The sequence below is a fragment of the Protopterus annectens genome, chromosome 1.part0 (genome assembly GCF_019279795.1).
Source record: "Protopterus annectens isolate FY-2018-M chromosome 1.part0, PAN1.0, whole genome shotgun sequence".
In the NCBI taxonomy this organism is placed as follows: Eukaryota; Metazoa; Chordata; order Ceratodontiformes; family Protopteridae; genus Protopterus; species Protopterus annectens.
In genome coordinates, this window is record NC_056725.1 from 417,807,168 (window position 1) to 417,826,484 (window position 19,317).

General features: G+C 45.0%; 1 protein-coding gene across 2 annotated transcripts in view; it reads left to right on the forward strand.

Annotated features, from left to right (window-relative positions):
• CUL9 (cullin 9) overlaps window positions 1-19,317 on the forward strand; it is a 2,881,018-nt gene that overhangs the window by 2,616,043 nt on the left and 245,658 nt on the right. For both annotated transcript variants that reach the window (XM_044060287.1, XM_044060293.1), the window contains exon 37: window positions 18,153-18,263. In XM_044060287.1, the coding sequence (XP_043916222.1) occupies window positions 18,153-18,263 (111 nt within the window). The remainder of the gene's footprint in view (window positions 1-18,152; window positions 18,264-19,317) is intronic.

Sequence of the window (19,317 nt, forward strand, 5' to 3'; positions counted from 1 at the left end):
TACCCACTCCTGCGCAGCCTGACAATGGTGCCACCCTGGCACCTACACCAGACCCCTACCCTGATGTCATAGCAGGAGGGACAGATTTTGCATCCACAATTAACAAACCCTAAATCTTGTAGCCTGGCTTATTCCTTGAATACTCCACCAGCAACCCTAATTAAACAGGTGCTGGATGTCATTCTTGAAGCCAGAAGGCCTAGTATTAGGAAATCCTGTGCGGAAAAGTGGAAAAGATATTGTTCTTGGATTCAATCTAAAGTAAAGGACACAGCTGTGCCCTCCGTACCCCTAATCCTGGATTACCTAGCAGAGCTACTCCACATAGGCCTATCCGCCTCCATTAAGATTCATGCCTCTGCCATTTCGGCTCATTACAATTCCGAGCCACCTCTATTTTCTCACCCTCTCATCAAACAGTTCCTGAGAGGGGCTAACAACTTAAGCCTCCCAAGGAGAACACCCACCCCTGCTTGGGACCTTGACTTTGTACTGGAGAAGCTCACACTTCCCCCTTTTGAACCTGCTGCTTCAGCAGAGTTAAAATTCTTCTCTTGGAAAACAGCCTTGCCTCTAGCCATCACTTCAGCTAGAAGAGTGTCTGAGCTACAGGCACTGATGGCTGTGGAACCCTGTATTATCTTCCATTCTGACAGGGTTTCCCTCAGGACTAACTCATCCTTTATGCCTAAGGTGGTATCCAGTGTGGCCCTAAACCAATCCATCCATTTGCCAACCTTCTTCCCTAGCCCTCAGAATAAAGGAGAAAGGATCCTGCACTCTTTGGATGTGCACAGACAGCTCAGGCTCTACCTTGATAGGACTAAGCCTTTCAGAAAATCTGACCAGCTGCTAGTCAGCTTTGCAACAGGGGGAGAGGGCAAGGCCATTTCTAAACAAACCATTTCCAAATGGGTAGCACACTGCATCCATTTCTGCTTCAAGCACTATGGAAAACCAACCCCTCGGGGGTCAGAATCAACCCAAGTGTGATGACTGCAACAGTGAAACACGAAGAACATAGTGCAGTTGTGTACACTTACCATAAATGTAGTTGCTCGAGTGTATTCACTGTTGCAGTCCTGGTTTCCCTTCCTCCAGCCCCCTATTTTTCTCTATCTTTCTATCTCTCCTCTCTATGGCTATTCCTAATGGTATTTACTTTTTACTGGTGGTGGTTTCCACACCATATACTAGCTCCCTATTTGGGGGCTGGTGACATTTGGGGCAAGAAAAACTGATGTAGTGGTGTCGGCTGCCTGTTTTTATACCCCTGACATCGTGGAAGAAGCGACAGCATCCGCCACAGTGATACTAAGACTTTGACTGAGGGCTACATGCAGGCAGATAACCCAAGTGTGATGACTGCAACAGTGAATACATTTGAACATCTACATTTATGGTAAGTGTACACAACTGTACTATTTTTGGCTCATATTTTTGTTCTGTTTTTCATAAAATTGTGGTTTTCTGGCAAATTAGTAGCAAATCATTAAAGACTGAAGTTAAAAAGTAATGACGGACATTTGAGTTTCAGACTTCATACCATTCAGAAAATGTATGCTAATGTAAAACCTGTTGTTCTAGCAACTTTCTAAGTTTGTAAGAGCAATATTTAAAAACTGTCCCTATTTTTTGGCCTTTGTCCCCCTTTTATTTATGACTTTGTCCAGATTTCTTACTCTAAGAGGTTGAGAGGTATGAAGACACACTATCCAGGTGTGAGCCAGAAGGTAAAACCCTGTCTGCTCTGGGCGTATGTTTTTTGACTCCTCAAAAGGACCTTTTCTAGGAATCAAGGTGGTTTAGAAATGTGGTTCAAAAAGTCCCAGGGTCCCTTCCAAGTTCCATGTGGAGACTGTTCCCCCAGGGGCAGTGGGGGGAACTGTAATGGAAGACTCCATCCACATGGCAGAAATACTTTTTCTGACAGATCCTACCAGCGTTCCTGAAAGGATGCCCGATTGTCCACCTCTGGAGGCAGTCAGGGGGTAGTTTATCCCTGCAACAGAGAGCTTGGCTTGAGATAGCAAAAGATTCATGGATTATTTCCAGAGGTTGTATAATACCATTTTCTCTATCCCCCCAAACAGTAAACAAAATTCCTGATGTTCCACCCAGTCAGAGGAAGGCAGTAGCACTAGAAATTAAAAATAAATAATTTAAAAAGCTGCTAAAAGAAAAAAGTCATCCAAGAGGTCCTCCCAGACCAGAAAGAGTCCGGAACTTACTCAAGATTCTTATTAGTGACAAAGAAAACAGGAGACACCAAGTTCCAGATGGTCACGGTTCAGTCCATTCTGCCTTTTCTGCACAAGGACAACTGGATGTGCTCAGTAGATCTTCAGGATGTGTACTGTCATATAAAAATCAACAGATGATCCAGGAGATTGCTATGCTTCCGGCTGGGAGCCACTCACTACCAATCCAGAGCTCTGCTCTTTGGTCTCACCACAGCCTCGAGGGTGTTCACCACATGTATGGCAGTAGTGGCAGCTCACTTGAGTCTGCAAGGATATGTCTTCTTGCTTGGACGACTGGCTCAAAACCGCTCCAGTCAGGCATAATCTGATCAAACCGTGAGTTTATGTATTCCAGTTATGCTGTCACCTGTGAATTACTATCAATCACAACAAATCTCAACTAGAGCCATTTTTTAAATATTGGCGTTTATCAGAGCTTTGTTTGAGACAGGATCCTTGACAGCCTCCCTTCCTTTACAAAGGGTGCTAACAATACAATTCCAGGTCAAAAAGGTCATTCTAAATTCCTCTGTTTCAGATCAGTTGATGTCTGCTGCAATAATTTTGGTCCCATTAGTCAGATACCACACCACACATGACTGCGGTGGTGGTGCTGCGGTAGCGTTGTCGCCTCACAGTAAGACGTTGTCCTGTTCGATTCTCAGGTAGAGCGTCTTCTGTGTGGAGACATGCGTGAATGGGTGTACCTTCGTTGAAGGTTGTGCATCAGAGCTGGCAACTCGGCACGTAAAAATCTACTGCCAATCATTAGCAAACCGGAGTTCCGCTGTGGCGACCCCTAACCGGGAAAAGCTGAAAGACACATCATCAACCAGGTACCACACAAGAATTCTTCAGTGGACTCCAGTGACTCAATGGTCTATTCTTCACCAGCCCTTATCCATCCAAATCATGGTATCTCAGGCATTCAAAAATTACCTCCTTTGGTGGATTTACTCAGATTAGATAATGCAGGGTTGCCCCTTCACTCTCCAGCCCAAGGCCATAGTTACCACAGATGCTTCCCAGATTGGATGGTGGGGGACACTTCTTGGGAAAGACAGTCCAAGGCACGTGATCCTCCAAAGAGGCCAATATGCATATCAATGTCCTAGAAATGAGATGTGTCGTCCTAGCATTGCAGGCCTCTGGGACTGTTGCAGTTCAGAATGACATGTCAGTGGTTTGGTACATCAACAAACAAGTAGGAACCAAATCTGATCTCCTGTGTCAAGAAGCCTTGAGAGTGTGGCAATGGGTGATCTCATCCAGTTGATTTCTGATCGCAACTCGCATTCTGGAGAAATCCAACACGACAGACAAGTTAAGCAGGTCCATTCTAATGCCTCATGAGTGGTCAGTCAACATGAACATGGCAGACGAGATGTTCCTTCGATGGGAACAACTGTGCTGCAGCCTCTTTGCATCTCCCATCAACAACAAGTGCAGCAGGTTCTTTGGTCCCCTCACAGGGGGATTCACAAGAGAAGCTTTTCTCCACGATTGGCTTACAATATCCTGTTCGCCTTTCCAACAATACCTGTAATCCCCAAATTCCTTCAGAAAGTGCAGTCATCCTCATTACCCCTTCTTGGATTCATCAGATTTGTCTCTCCTTATTTTTTGACCATATCTGCTTCACTGACTATGTATTCTGGATCCAGTTCCAGACCTCTTGTCTCACCAGACAGACATGATTCACCCGGACATCTTAGGCATAAAATTGATCATATTGTTTCTTCACTTCCATTGATAGCCAGACAGCCCAGGTTTTCCTCCCCCATCTTCAACATTCTTTTATCCTCCCACAAAGCTTCAACTAGAAAAATTTACAAAAGTAAATGGAAAAGATTTGTTGTTTGGCAGCAGCAAACTGACACTGACCATTTTTCAGTGCCACTACTTAATGTTCTTGACTTTTTAGCTACAATTTTTAATAAGGGTGCTAGTTCAACTGTTGAAGTACAACTTTCGGCCATTTCTAATTTTCACATTGGAGTAAACAATCTCTAGGTGCTCCCAAACTTTGTAAGGCCTTCATAAGGGGAACTTTTTTTCTTAGATCTCCTTTTAAAGATCCAACTCCTCTGTGGGAATTGAATTTGGATTTACCATTCTTAACCCAATCCCCCTTTCAACCATCAGCCAATTGTGACCTAAAATTTTTAACCTGGAAGACTGCCTTTTTAGTCGCCATCACCTCTGCTAGAAGAGTCTCAGAACTTCAAGCCCCATCTTCTAAGCCTCTTTATTTGATTTTTCATAATGTTAGGGTAGCTTTACAAACCAAGCCATCCTTCCTTCCTAACGTAATGTCAGAATCCAGTATCAATCAAAATCCTCCCAGTTTTCTTTCCACATTTCACAGCAAAGGAGATCTACTGGATGCTCACAGACAGTTAACGTTTTTATCTACACAAGGCAAAAATTTTCAGGAAATCAGACCAATTATTTGTCTCCTTTTTGGATTCAAAGTTGGGCAAACCAGTTACTAAAGTGACCTTAGTCAATTGGATAACTGACTGTATTACCTTTGTTTATAATAAATTAGGCTTGTCTAGCCAAAAACGACCAAAAGCTCATTCCACCAGGTATGTGGCAACCTCCTCAGTATTTTTATCTAGATCTTCCTTGGATGATATTTGTGCAGCTGCAACTTGAGCCAATCCTCATACCTTTATTGCTCATAACAAATTGGATCTGGTCCCTAGCGGTAGAGCAGCTTTTGGCTCAGTGGTGCTCAGGAATATCCTATCTTAAGTCCTCCCAGGATTTAGGTAGTTGGGAACTCTGTCCCATTTGTTGAGGAATGAATGAAAATGACATCAAATAAAGTTACATACTTACGTACTCGCCATAACTTTCCATCTGTATTGTCCATTTTCATTCTTCAACTCCTCTCCCTCCAGCCCTCTACCAACTTGATTTCTGGAGGATTAGAAGATGCTAAAGGAACCAGTGTTCCTTCATTTGAGCTCCAGATACTGTTATCTCATATGTTCATTATTTGTTAACTATGTCTACAAGGACTGTAGACAAGATTTGCAGAATGGTAGGCGCTAGTGCATTATGGGAAGAGCTTGAGAGTTTTCAGTGTTCCATGAGCTGGGAAAAGCATCTGTTGGATCCAAGGGGGGGATCTGAGCCCATTTGTTGAAAAATGAAAATGGGCAACACAGATGGAATTAAATGGTTAGTACATAACATAACTTTTTTATGTACTTAACATAACAGTAGATCTGTGTTTTCTGCTTCCATCCTTCCTCATTTCCCGTCATCCATGGATACTTTCATGACTCCAGGAGTAACATGTTCTTTTCAAGCTCTGTTTGGCAGCTGTTTTCATCCTTGAAGTATTTGATCTGATAGGTCTGGGAGTATTTTTACCTTTACTCTGATATAAATGCAAACTAAATCTGAGATGATTCTCTCCTTGCAGGGGGGTAATGGGTAAGAGGAGAAGCCTGAGTACTGCATCCAAAGTGTGATTGTGGCCAGAGTCATATCCAAGACAGATCCTATAACCCATCCATTGAGGAAGGGTGTAAGCAGATAACTTAGATCTATCATTATGTAAGTATATAACTTTCAATCTGAAGTAGTTTACTTAATTTGGTCTTCAACCTGTGGATACCGGATCCGTATCGGGTCACTAGCATCTGCTCCAAGCACCTTTCCTTACCCATAATACACCTCCACTACCTTCCAACCCCCAGATCTCGTTTGCCGTGGCTTGCTGAAACATTGTGATCTCCTGAGCTCCAAGTAGTAAGTGGGTTTTTGAAAGCTTTTTAGAAGCCTTTTCTCTCTAAATGTTAGTATAGTGTGTTAGTGTAGGTTCCCTCTTCTCCTCCCCTCGCTGGTGCGTCGTGAAATTGAACTTCTTGTAGTTGAGCATAGTTTGTGAGTGTACTTGATTCCCCTTCCCCCTCATTGTGTACTGTGTGCTTGAGTGTGGTGAGTGGTTTAAGTGGGAAAACTAGTAATTTTTTCTCTCCTTGTTTTCGCTTCTCTTGTCTGAATGGCTGATAGAAGCATGGTTGATAAGCCAGTGTTTAAAAGGTGCACTAAGTGTGGCCATAAATTGTTTCCAGCAGATGGCCACACACTTTGTGTAATGTGCTTGGGCGTTGCCCGTCTAAGTAATGACTGCTCTATATTCACGGTTTTTAACCCATGTGCAGTCAAGGACAGGAAGGCTAAGTTAACCCTGAAAGGCCTTCTTCCCTCTTCTGAGGCAGTTGCTTTGTCCTTGGGTTCGGTCACAGTGGCTGCTGTGGCCACCTCTCCTTCCTCTCTTGCCCTTGCTTCTCCTCCCTCCCAGGCTGGGACTCAACCTCCCGTTTCATAGCCTGCGGAAGTGGAGCAGAAAAGGGGCAGAGAGAAAGAGAGAGAGCCAAAATCCAGACCTGAAAAACTTGAGGTCCCCGGACCTCCCTTCTCCCACCAAAAGTCAGCATAGGATTCGTGACTCCCCTCTGCTCTGATCTCCAAGATTTTCCCTGGAGCTGGACTGGAGGAGACGCGCTCTCCATCTAGGGCCTCGGTTCTTCGACCCGCAAGGTTGGAGTCCATGGCTTCGTTGAGGTCCACGCTGTCCTTATCGGAAGTTGACATGGATAAAATAATGAGGTTCATTTTTACTCGTATCCAGATGGGGGTCTTGCCAGCCCCTTCTCCCTCAGGAGGGGGGAGCTTGCTTCCTTTTTTTACCCAGATTTCTCCTTCTCCAATCCATCCACCAGGTTCAGAGTACTCTGATCCGAGGATGGCCTTAGTCATGGGGTCAGCGCCAACAGTACCTGCTTCCTCGACGCTGACAGCTGCCTGGAGCATATTGGATCCGAGCTACTGTCTGAGCCGGAGCCTGGGTGTCGGATCCTAGGGAATGGAACTTTTATCATCGGCTCAGGCTTTGTCAGGCCAAGTTCCCTCCTTCAGAGCTCCATCCATTTCGGGCCCAGCTCCGGTTCTCACGTCTGATCCGGGGGAGTTCGGCTTCCTTATTGGTTCCCCAGGAGGTTTGTTCACCCTTGGCATTCGTGGTAGAACTGGATGTTCATCGTGTTTCACTGTTGCAGTCATTACACTTGGGTTATCCTTCTGGAAGGCTACCCGCAGTCGGCCTGAATTCCAAAGTCTTGGTCCAGCGTCTGTTGCTGTCGCCTCTTCCCTGATGTCAGTGCGCCAGGGGTATATAAGATGCAGCCGACGCCATTTTCTTCAGTCTTTCGTGCTGCGCGGTGCCCGAAGCAAGTGCTGGTCGGCCAACTCCTGAGATTTTCGAAATTGAATTTCAGATTCAAAGTCTTCAATAAAGCTAAGTACCCCGTTCGGGAAACTTTTTTCTTGCTCCAGACCGATGTCAGAAAAAGTTAACAATTGTATTTCTTGTGGGAAGCAAATACCTCATAAGGATTTTCATTTTTACTGTATTCTTTGCCTAGTCCCTGACCATGACGTTGCTAGTTGTCGGTTTTGTGCTAGATTTAACCAACGCACTATTAAGCGTCGGTACGATTTTGCATTTCATTACTTTGGCCGAAGGTTTAACTATGTAATGCCGTCGGAACAGCCGACAACCGGAGTTCATAAAAAGCGCAAGGAAAAAGAAAAGGACAGGCATCCGAGGTCCAAAACCAACGACGAAGCCTCTTCTAGGCCAGTGAGGCGCATTCGCAGCCCCTGACACCCGCTACCAAAGAGCCACAGGCCGCCTCCAACTCCCACGTGGAGACAACTAGGCCTCTGGATACTCAAGGTATTGGGCCTTCGGAAACTAATCCCTCAGATGGGTCTGGAGCCGCTGAGCAGGCATCAGCTTCTGAGGGTGTTTTCAGACCCACACAACTTTATATCAAGCCAACTTCAGCATCCAAGACAAAGATTAAAACAGCTTTAAAGACAAGGAAACAAGTACAGCATTCTCCAGGGCAGACTTCCATGCCTAAGAAACAGATGCTCAAAATGGCCGAAGACCTAATTACTTTGATCAGGGGTTCCCACCAACCCTCCTGATAAGAGGCCTAGGCAAGACACTGAATATGATTCCTCTGATCAGGTTTCCATTTCCTCTGACTCCTCTTCAGAACAGGGATACTCTCTTCCTCCCTATGAGGATTCTGATGCTGAAGAATCTATTCCTTCAGCTTCTCCTCTGAGGTTTATTCCTTTGGGGAAACCCTGCATACGATTAGGGAGCATTTCCACTGGGAGAGCCAAGATTACTCAGAATCTAAGAAAAGGCTCAGAGACTTTCTTCTACTACCTCAGCACAGACCTCTTGCTATTCCACCTGTTCTAGACATTGTAGATGATGTATTTTCAGAGTCCGGACTGTCTCCTGACTCTATCTCCTGCACCTGTTAAGCCAGACAGATACTACAGGGTTCCAGATTCTCATAAATTTCTTTATAAAAACCCTGCTGCTGACCCAGAAACTATATCTCAGGGTCCCAAAGGGGTCAAGGCCTCTACTGCAAAAAACCCTGTCCCCTCAGATAGGGATTCAAGGGCACTGGACAGATGGGGGAAAAAAGTTTACACTTCTGCTACCTTGGCTGTAAGGGCTTTAAATTTTCAGTTTCATATGCTTAAATATCAGCAATACTTAGTGTCACTGCTAAAACAGAAAATGTTGCCAAATTCTGAATGTTCTGAGAACAAGGAAATGCAGGATGTATTGCATGCAGTTGAACAAGTGGGAAAACATACTTTGCAATGTGGTTTTGATTCAGTGGAGGCCTCTTGCAGGGCCGCTGTTACAGGTTCTGTCATTAGAAGGCATGCTTGGTTAAAGGAACAGAATCTGCCTGATCATGTTAAAGCAAAATTATTGGATGCTCCATTACAGCATGATACTTTGTTTGGTGTTAAGGCAGAAGAGGTGTTGAAGAAAATGGGGGATAAAGCTAAATCTATGCAGACAGTAAAGGATTTCTTACAGGTACAGCCACCAAGATTTAGCAGAAACTGGCCTTCTAAGAATTGGTCCTTTCCAGTGTCAGACAGGCCACAAAGAGGCAGATACAGACGCCCTAGAGGCAGACAACAGCCCCAGGGCCCATACAGGCCCAAACAATGGGGTGCTTCTACCTCCAAAAGCGGAGAAGACAAATCACAGCCATATAGGAAACAGTCCCAATGACTTCCCTCTGCCAATGCCAAGCACTTACCTTTTGGCAGCACCCTTAGGGGGAAATCTAGCACTTTTTTCACAAAATTGGCACATGATCACCCAGGACAAATGGGTCTTAAATATAGTCTCTCAGGGCTACAGGTTCCACTTTCACACCCTTCCAAATGCAAATGGTATGCCAGACCTGCCACACAATCGATGGGCAGAGGCACAAAAACAAGTTTCATCTCTCATGGACATGAGGGCTATTCAGGCAGGGACAAGGATTTTACTCAATTCTTAGTACCAAGAAAGGACAAAGCCTGGAGACCAATTCTGGACCTGTCTATTCTAAATACTTTTCTGGACTTTCCAAAATTCAAAATGTTGACTGTGCAGCAGCTTCTGCCCATGCTGGGCAAGAATGCTTGGCTTGTAACTTTGGACCTCAAAGAGGCATACCTGCATGTCCCAATCAGACAATCTTGCAGAAGATACCTCAGATTCATAGCTGGCTCAATGCACTAACAATTCTCTGCACTGCCCTTTGGCTTATCTACTGCGCCCAGGGTCTTTACAAAATGCCTGGCACCAGTAATTGCATTTTGCAGACAAAGAGGAATTCAGATATATCCCTACTTGGACGACTGCCTTATTCAAGCAGAGACCAAAGACATTCTACTACAGCATCTGGCGTTTGTGAAAAGATTACTAATTTGTCTAGGGTACACAGTAAACGAAAAGAAATCAAAACTAGTACCCTCTCAAGAGATAATATTCCTGGGTGCAAGCTTAAATACAACTGCCCAGATGGCATATCTCACGCCAGACAAACAAAGGCAACTGACCTCTTACTTCGAAAGCATGGCAACAAAGACCCAGTTATCTGCAAGAAACATTCTGCAGGCTCTGGGCTACATGGCATCCTGCATTCTGCTAATTCCATGTGCAAGACTGCATATGATGAAGCTGCAATGGTATCTAAAAAGTGTTTGGACTCAACATTGCCACAGTCTGGAATCATTAATTTCACTCATTCCCTGCCTGCAACAGGAGTTTCGATGGTGGGCACAGGCCTGTCACCACAACAAGGGACAGCCATTCACTTTACTCACAGCCAGGCAAACACTAACAAAAGATGCATCAGATTATGCCTGGGGGGCCCACATGGCAGGAAAATGTATTCAGGGCACATGGCCCGCAAGCCAAAGGCGTCTTCACATCAATCAAAAAGAGATGCTAGCTGTACAAAATGCCCGGACAGCCTTCAAGGACCTACTTCATCCAGGACAACTGCTGGTAAAGACGGACAGTACTACAGTCATGTGGTACATAAACAAGCAGGGAGGCACACATTCTTACCCCCTCTGCAGACAAGCCATGATTTTGTGGAACACAGCATTGACTTACCAAGTACACCTGCAAGCACAATTCCTGCCAGGAAAAACAAATGTTGTGGCAGACGAACTAAGCAGAAACCTCATGGATCCAAATGAGTGAAAACTAGATCCACAAATCTTCAACATGATAACAAGGAAATGGGGATGCCCAGACATAGATCTATTTGCCTCCCCCCACAACTGCCAACTACAGAGATTCTGCACAAGGACTTATCACAAACAAGTATGGAAAGTGGATGCTTTGTCATTCAGCTGGAACAACCTTACAGTATATGCCTTTCCTCCACTGCCTCTCCTCCCCAAGGTACTCCTAAAGGTCAGACAAGAGAAGCCACAAATGATACTGATTGCCCTGGATTGGCCACGCCAGCACTGGTACCCAATCCTAAGGAGCTTGTCTCAAGGCCCTTGCCTCAAATACCTCATTTACTGACCCAACAAAACAATCAGATCCTGCACAGCCAACTCAGAACCCTAAATCTGGCTGCATGGCAGATAGTGTAACCATTCAGAATACAACTCTCTCTAAAGCGGTTATGGATGTTATTTTGGAGGCCAGGAGGCCCAGCACCAGAAAATCTTATGCAGAAAAATGGAAGAGATTCTGTGCTTGGAACCAGGCACAAGGAATTGACACGCTTGTTCCAAATATTCCTCAGATTTTACAATACCTAACTGAGATGTTGGACAAAGGCCTATCCTTCTCATCAATTAAGATCCATACCTCTGCCATTTCAGCTCATTACAATACGGAACCACCTATTTTTTCACATCCATTGCTTAGGCAGTTCCTCAGCGGGGCCAAAAACATTAGACCTCTAAGGACAGCACCAATACCTGCATGGGACCTCAATTTTGTCTTGGAAAAATTCACACTGCCTCCTTTTGAGCCAGCCAATACAGCTGAGATAAAATTCGTATCATGGGAAACAGCTCTGCTCCTAGCAATAACTTCAGCAAGAAGAGTTTCAGAGCTACAGGCATTAATGGCTATGGAACCTTTTATTATCTTCCATCCGGACAGGGTTTCTCTATGAACAAACCCAACATTTATGCCTAAGGTAGTGTCCGGTGTGGCTCTTAACCAAACCATTTGTTTGCCTAAATTTTATCCAAACCCACAGAATAAAGGGGAGAGACTTCTGCATTCTTTGGACATACACAGACAGCTACGCTTCTACTTGGACAAAACTAAAGCTTTCAGAAAGACTGAGCAACTTTTAGTAGCATATGCTGCAGGATCACAAGGAAAGGCTATCTCAAAGCAGACTATTTCAAAATGGATAGGACACTGCATTTGTTTCTGCTATTCACAACATGGCAAATCAGTGCCGAAGGGCATTAGACCACATTCGACCAGGGCAGCAGCCACCTCAGCAGCCTTCCTCAGAGGAGTACCAACCAAGGATATTTTGGAGGCTGCAACTTGGACTTCAGTGCACACTTTTACTAAGCACTACCACTTACCTCTTTACTCTAAATCCAGAGCAGGCTTTGCCACTGCAGTTCTGCAGGGCCTCATAGCCACTCCTAATTCTATTTAGACCCAGCCGCCCAACCTCAGCTGTGGGATTCAACCCAAGTGTAATGACTACAACAGTGAAACACGATGAACATAGTACAGTTGTGTACCTACCATAAATGTAGATGTTCTAGTGTATTCACTGTTGCAGTCCAGGTTACCCACCCACCTTCCTCCTTTCTTTGCTGGGACTTATCTGTACTTCTCTATTCTATACAACCTATGTGGTGTATTTGTTTGTAGATGAAGGTAATGTTTATTTTAGTGCATGCTTTTTATAAGCAATGTTTTTAGCCTACCCTTTTGGGGACACTTGACATCTGGGGCAAGAAAAACTGAAGAAAATGGCGTCGGCTGCATCTTATATACCCCTTGCGCACTGACGTCAGGGAAGAGGCGACAGTAACCGACGCCGGACCAGGACTTTGGGAATTCAGGCCGACTGCGGGTAGCCTGCCAGCAGGATAACCCAAGTGTAATGACTGCAACAGTGAATACACTCGAACATCTACATTTATGGTAGGTACACAACTGTACTTTGTCTCTGCTGGATCAAGACCCTTGACTATCCCCTTGGACTCTGCCCTAACCCCCTGGGGTCTTTCTACAAATCCCATAATTTTACCAGAGGGACAGCCCGTGTTCAAGGAGCCCCAGATTGTTCCCCCTGAGGAACAAGTGGCTTGCGAGTTCCCCCGGGGAGCCCCACCGGAGATGTGCCTTGCAAGCATACGTGTAAGATGAGGCACTTGGACTCCCCCGAGTCCCTCACTGAGGATACGGATTTGGATGATGGGGAAGGATCCCCCATTTCACTTCCCGAGTATGTCTCCTTTGGAGACATCATGGAAATTCTACGTCAACAGGGAGGTTGGTCCATCCCCAAACCTTCTTCTGACGAGTCCGTGTTCCTGGAGGCTTTCTGCATGAGCCCATCTACTTTCTGGGTGTCCCCTCCCGCAGATCCCTTGGTGGACCTGGTCACCTAGTGGCCCTGGAAGGAGCCGGACACCATGGAACCAAGCCCTAAAAGTCCTGATCAGATCTTGAGTCCACCTTCAGATAGGCCGTTGTGGAACAAAGGCTCCCCTGTAGAAGCTATGGTGGTAGCAGCAGCCACAAAGAAGGAACTAGCCCAGGAGAGTTTCTCAGTTCATCCTCCTGACCAAAAGTCGCGGATGAATGACCACTTAGGGAAGTGGGTTTACACATCAGCAACCTTTTCTATTAGGGCGCTGAACTACCTGGCCCATGTCATGAGACTCCATCGTGACCTGGTCAAGGAGCTGGCAGAGTCTTCCCCTAAGTCCATGTCGCAGGAGGACAGGGACTCGTTCTGTTCGAGGATGGCCATTTTGAAAGCAGTCTCCAACACGTCCATGCGACTCCTTTCACATGCTACTGAAGGAGCGGCTAGGCCGGCTGAGTCTGGCGTGTCCATGAGGCACAACAACGCCTGGCTCAGACTATGTAAGTTTTCAGAACCTTTCAAGGTGTCCTTTGCCAATGCCCCTTATGACAGGTCTCTACCCTCTTTGGTAAGACCGTCATAGAGACTTTAGCCCAGAGTGAGAAGGACGGGAAGACACTGTCTGCTGTCTGAATCCACTTCTCAAACCCTCAAAGATCCTTTTCTCAGAATCAGAGAGGGCAAAAAAAAGATGCGTTTCCGGAAGTCACAGTATTCCCTGGACACTCAGGGCTGCTCTTCCCCCAGAGGCAGAGGGGGACAGAATGGATGCCAGCCCAGAGGCAGATGGGGTCCGTGGAATTTTGGGTCTCGAGAACCTTTCTCGAAGAGGCCCGGACAGCAACCCTGAGGGGTTGCCCAACTGCTCTACTCTGGAGACAGTCAGGAGATGATTGTCCTTACACCTGGCGGCATGGGAGTCTGTAACATCAGACCACTGGGTGCTTCAGATCATATCCAGAGGATACTCTATCCCCTTTGTGGTTCCTCCCAAACACATCCCGGACGTACCACCCACGCAAAGGGAGGCAGCAGCACAGGAAATTTCCAAGCTGCTAGGAAAATGAGCCATCGAAACAGTCCTCCCAGATCAGTCTGGATCGGGCTTCTACTCAAGGTTCTTTTTGGTGCCAAAGAAAACAGGGGACTTGAGGCCCATTCTGGACCTATCTACCCTGAACCTGTCGGTTGCCAAAGAAAAATTCCAGATGGTCACACTAAAGTCCATCATGCCGTACCTGCAAGAGAGCGACTGGATGTGCTCGTTACACCTCCAGGATGCTTACTATCAAAGATGCACAGAAGCACCAGGAGATTCCTCAGCATCCGGCTAGGAGTCAGTCATTACCAATTTTGAGCCCTACCCTTTGGTCTCACCATAGCCCTCAGGGTGTTCACCAAAGTGATGGCAGTAGTAGCAGCTCACCTGAAGCTTCATGAGATTCAGGTCTATCCGTACCTGGACGATTGGTTCCTCACTGCTCCCACCAGGTGTCTACTTTCTCAAACCAGGTATTATTTCTTAAAGCTTGCCCTGCATTTGTACATCACAATCAGCGCATCCAAATCACTTCCAAATCCTGTCCAGGTGATAGACTACATTCTGGTAAGGATAGACACATTACAGTGCAAAATCTTCCTGACCTTGGAGAGAGGACAAAACCTGAGGATGCATGTCTCTCTGCTCTACCATTCTCATCTTCCATCGGTGGAATCAGTGTTGAGGGCCTTAGGTTCAGTGGCGGCGACCAATAACGCCTCTTCCATGCACCCGGTTACATATGAGAATTCTACAGTGGACACTAGCTGTACAATGGTCCCTGTTGGAACTTCCACTTTCATAGCCAATACAACGCAGTTGAGTCTGTGTGTCGTCCCTTCTGTGGTGGATCTGTTCTCTGGCGATCTTGGAGGGATGACCCTTTGTTCCAGCCCCTGTCCAAACCACAGTGACCACGGACGCCTCCAAACTCGGGGGGGGGGCATTGTTTGGGCAGGACAGTCCAAGGCCTGTGGTCTCCTGTAGAGACCAGATTGCACATAAACGTTCTACAGATGAGGGTGGTTCTTTTAGCATTGCAGGCCCATCATGCCTTTCTTCCTCTGGGAACCATTGCAATTCAGTCCGACAACATGTCAGTGGTCTGGTATATCAACAAACAGGGAGGGACCAGATCTAACCCCATTTGTCGCAAGGCCATGAGAGTGTGAGAATGAACGATCTCCACCGGTTGTTATCTCATAGCAATGCACATTCCAGGGCGGTCCAACATTCTAGCGGACAGGTTAAGTCTGACTATTCTGATGCCTTACGAGTGGTCTCTGAATCTTTCAGTAGCGGAGCAGATTTTTCTGGAGTGGGGTCAGCTTTGCTGCGATCTCTTCGCATCTCCTTCCGATGCGAAGTGCGGCGAGTTTTTTGCACTGAATCCCCTGCCGCCGGAGTCCTCCAGCAATGCTGTAGTCCATGCTTGGTCTCCCGGTCATCTGTATGCTTACCCTCCAGTACCTCTTATTCCGAAGTTTCTACAGAAAGCTTATCGACTGGGGAGCAAAGTGATCCTCATTGCCCCGTTTTGGCCTTGCCAGATATGGTTTCCCTTCCTTTGGTATCACCTTCTGGCTCCGCCCTGAATCTTGGATCCCATTCAGGATCTGATTTCACACCCATTGGGGATTCCTCATCCAAACCTGGACAGTTTGAAGCTCACAGCTTGGCTGCTGCAGTTCCCATGATCTCTAGGACTCCTGGATTATCCTCTTCAGTTAGGTCTATTCTGGTGGCTGCTCATAAGTCTTCAACCAGGAAGGTTTATCGCAGCAAATGGAAACGTTTTTTTCTTTTTGGGCCTCTCAAAGGAGTTTAGACCCCTTCACAGCTCCTGTGTCTGCCATTCTTGATATCCTAGCAAATATTTTTCAACAGGGAGCTAGTTTTTCTACTGTCAAAGTTCAATTAGCTGCCATTTCTCATTTTCATGGGGGTGAAAATTCTGCCTCACTAGCCTCCTCCAGACTGTGTAAAGCCTTTATTAAAGGGACTTTTGTGTTACACCCCCCTGTCAAGGATCCTGTTCCCCCATGGGACCTTACTGTGGTTCTTGAAGCTCTGGTCGCTTCGCCTTTTGAACCCGCTGCAACCACAGATCTAAAATTCTTATCTTGGAAAACAGTATTTCTGGTGGCTATCATCTCTGCTAAAAGGGTTTCAGAACTGCAAGCTTTGTCCGTCAAAGTTCCTTATATGATTTTCCGCAAAGATAGGGTTTCCCTTCGGACCAGTCTGTCCTTTCTTCCCAAGATGGCATCACCAGTTAATATTAATCAAACCATCAATTTACCTGTATTCTATCCTAACTTTGCTAACAAAATGGAATATAAACTCCACTTGTTTTTTATTTCCACAGGACCAAAAATTTCCATAAATCTGATCAGCTGTTAGGTTTAGGACACAATCTCCAAGGTCACTATTGCTAGGTGGATTTCTTCATGCATCCTTCAGGTCTATAAGGACAAAAGCATGTCTCCTCCGGGTCAGGTGAAAGCTCATTCCACTAGGTCCGTGGCTATTTCTGCGGCCTTCTGGTCTAGTGTCTCATTGGATGAAATTTGTTCTGCAGCTACTTGGTCCTCATTTCATACCTTTATTTCTCACTACAAATTGGATTTGACTTCTAGAAGGATAGCATCCTTTGGTTCCATGGTGCTCCAGAATATCCTTCCATGAGGGCCACCCCGGAGTTTAGTAGCTGGGGTCTCTGTCCCTAAGGTTGAAGACCAAATGAAGTAAAGTACTTCAGATAAAGAAGGTATGTGCTCATCATAATGTTCCATCTGAGTAGTTCTACTTCATTTGTCTTCAACCTTCCCTCCCTCCTCCCCCCCTGACCTTATTATATGTACAGCCTGTTGGCTGCAGTTGTAGGTTATAAAGTGTTTTTTCAGGTCGGGTTATAAGGATGAAGATTAGCAAACTCAATCTGCGTGTTGGAAGGTAGTGGAGGTGTATTATGGGTAAGGGGAGGTGCTTGAAGTTTGGAGCAGATGCTAGTGAAACTGCCGTCTCAGATCCGATATGGATCCGATATCCCACAGGTTGAAGACAAATGAAGTAGAACTACTCAGATGGAACGTTATGGTGAGTACATAACTTATTTATGGTGAGTACATAACTTCTTTTTTTTTTTTTTACAGATTTAATATTTACCAGTTCTTTAGTTTGATAAGAATGCAACAACATTATAACTTTTGTGAGCACTTTCTTTCCTTCTAGCTTTCTAATCTGAATTCTTTCAGTTCCACTTTTAATTCTAGTAGATGTAACCCCTCAAAAATTATCATTTTACGAAAGATAAAAGTTGTCATCTCTTACTTTAGGTATCACAAATATTATTTTCTGCCTTCTTAGGTATGCCGTCAAAATCATTTGTTTTATTATTCTGTTTAATAATTTTGTCATGGAGTTTGTCAGTTTTGATTTCTGAATCTAAATTTTTCTTTCAAGATTTCCTTGTTTTATGTTCCATTATCTCAGCATTTACCTCACTTATCTGATGTGGCTGGCTGACTGAAGATTTTCTATACTCATTCATAATCTGTTTCCATTTCTGACACCGCTTTTTTCAGGTTATAAGCTTATCTTAAGAAGATTCCTTGAACATTTTTGAGTCTAATATTGTCTTCCTTCTTTTTCACAGTTGAACTTGTGTGACCCTTTTAAAGAATTCCAGTTTTCTTCTTACATTTGAATTCTTGACAGGATTATGTTGCCACCATTTTTGAGGGTCAGCCCACAGCCCCCTCCAACAGTTGTGTGTGTTTGTGCATATTTGTGGGGCTAGTGATAATACTTATACTTTGTACATTATGCCCGTCTGTAATGTGTGTTTTAATTTTGCAGGAGTTTGCTATAAATCTGAGGAAAAGAATTTCAAGCATTGCTGAAGCTCCCCAGATGAAGATGCTAACATTTGTAGTTGATGCATGTACAGTCTTGGAACAGGCACGCAAGGTAACCCTTTTTATCAAACGTCTTTTTTTTTTTTTTTTTTTTCCTTAACTTTATATGGCGTGTTTTGTTTGACATGAGAATAATTTTTTGGTGGTGTGGGTAACTGCCACACAGTTCTTTTGCTGTACTATCTTGTTACATCGGATTGTTCTTGCCTTTGAAAAGTAATAGGTCTTTACCCCATAGCAGTCTTGATTAGCAGGAAGTTCATAGATGGATCCTATGATTTTCTAGAATCTCTGAGATTGAATGAATTATTGAAGTTGCACATTTATACCATGTTTGGCTAAAAAGACTTATTTAGTTTTTTTGATTTTGCTGTTGTTAGGGTGGCTTTTTTATTCCCTTTTGGGAACATTTCATTAAAGTAATTAAGTGTCAGTACTTTGAGTTTGTAAAGTGCAGCTCAGTTCATATTCAGTTTTACTGCTGTTACCTCTGCGCAGGAATTCATTGTCTTTAAATAGGTGTTTGTAAATACACGTACACACAACTCTCAAATTAGTTTAAGTAGAGGGTTGTGGATATTGAACCCCACCCCCATCCAAATTAGAGGGTGTGGGGTGGCTTGCAACTCTGCAAAAACACTTTAAGCTAGCTAGACCAGTGGAAGTTATGATGGTAATAGGATCAGTTGATTTGCTGAGGGTTGAAATTCTTTAAACCAGTGGGTATTGCAACCATGTATCCGATGTTGCCTTTTTTGAACTGATTCAAAATGTGGTTCATAGGTTGGTACTAGGCCATCGGCCCTAGGGCCTATACAAGCCTAGCCATAACAGTTCCCTGGCTATTTCTTCCCACAGTATTTACTTTCCTGTACCCCTGTCTAGCAGGGCGACTGACGTGATCCCCGGGGTGAATTTCCTATCTCCCATCCAATCATTAAGGTTCCTTTTGAAGAGGGCCAAAGAGACACTCTGCTTGACATGTATGGGCAGTCTATTCCAGAGTCTGAGCAGTCTCTGGGTCAGGAACCTATCCCTCCAGCACGTTTTGTTCATTGTGATGACAAGGTTTAGATCCCTGGAGCAGGTCTCTGAGGGATTGGGAT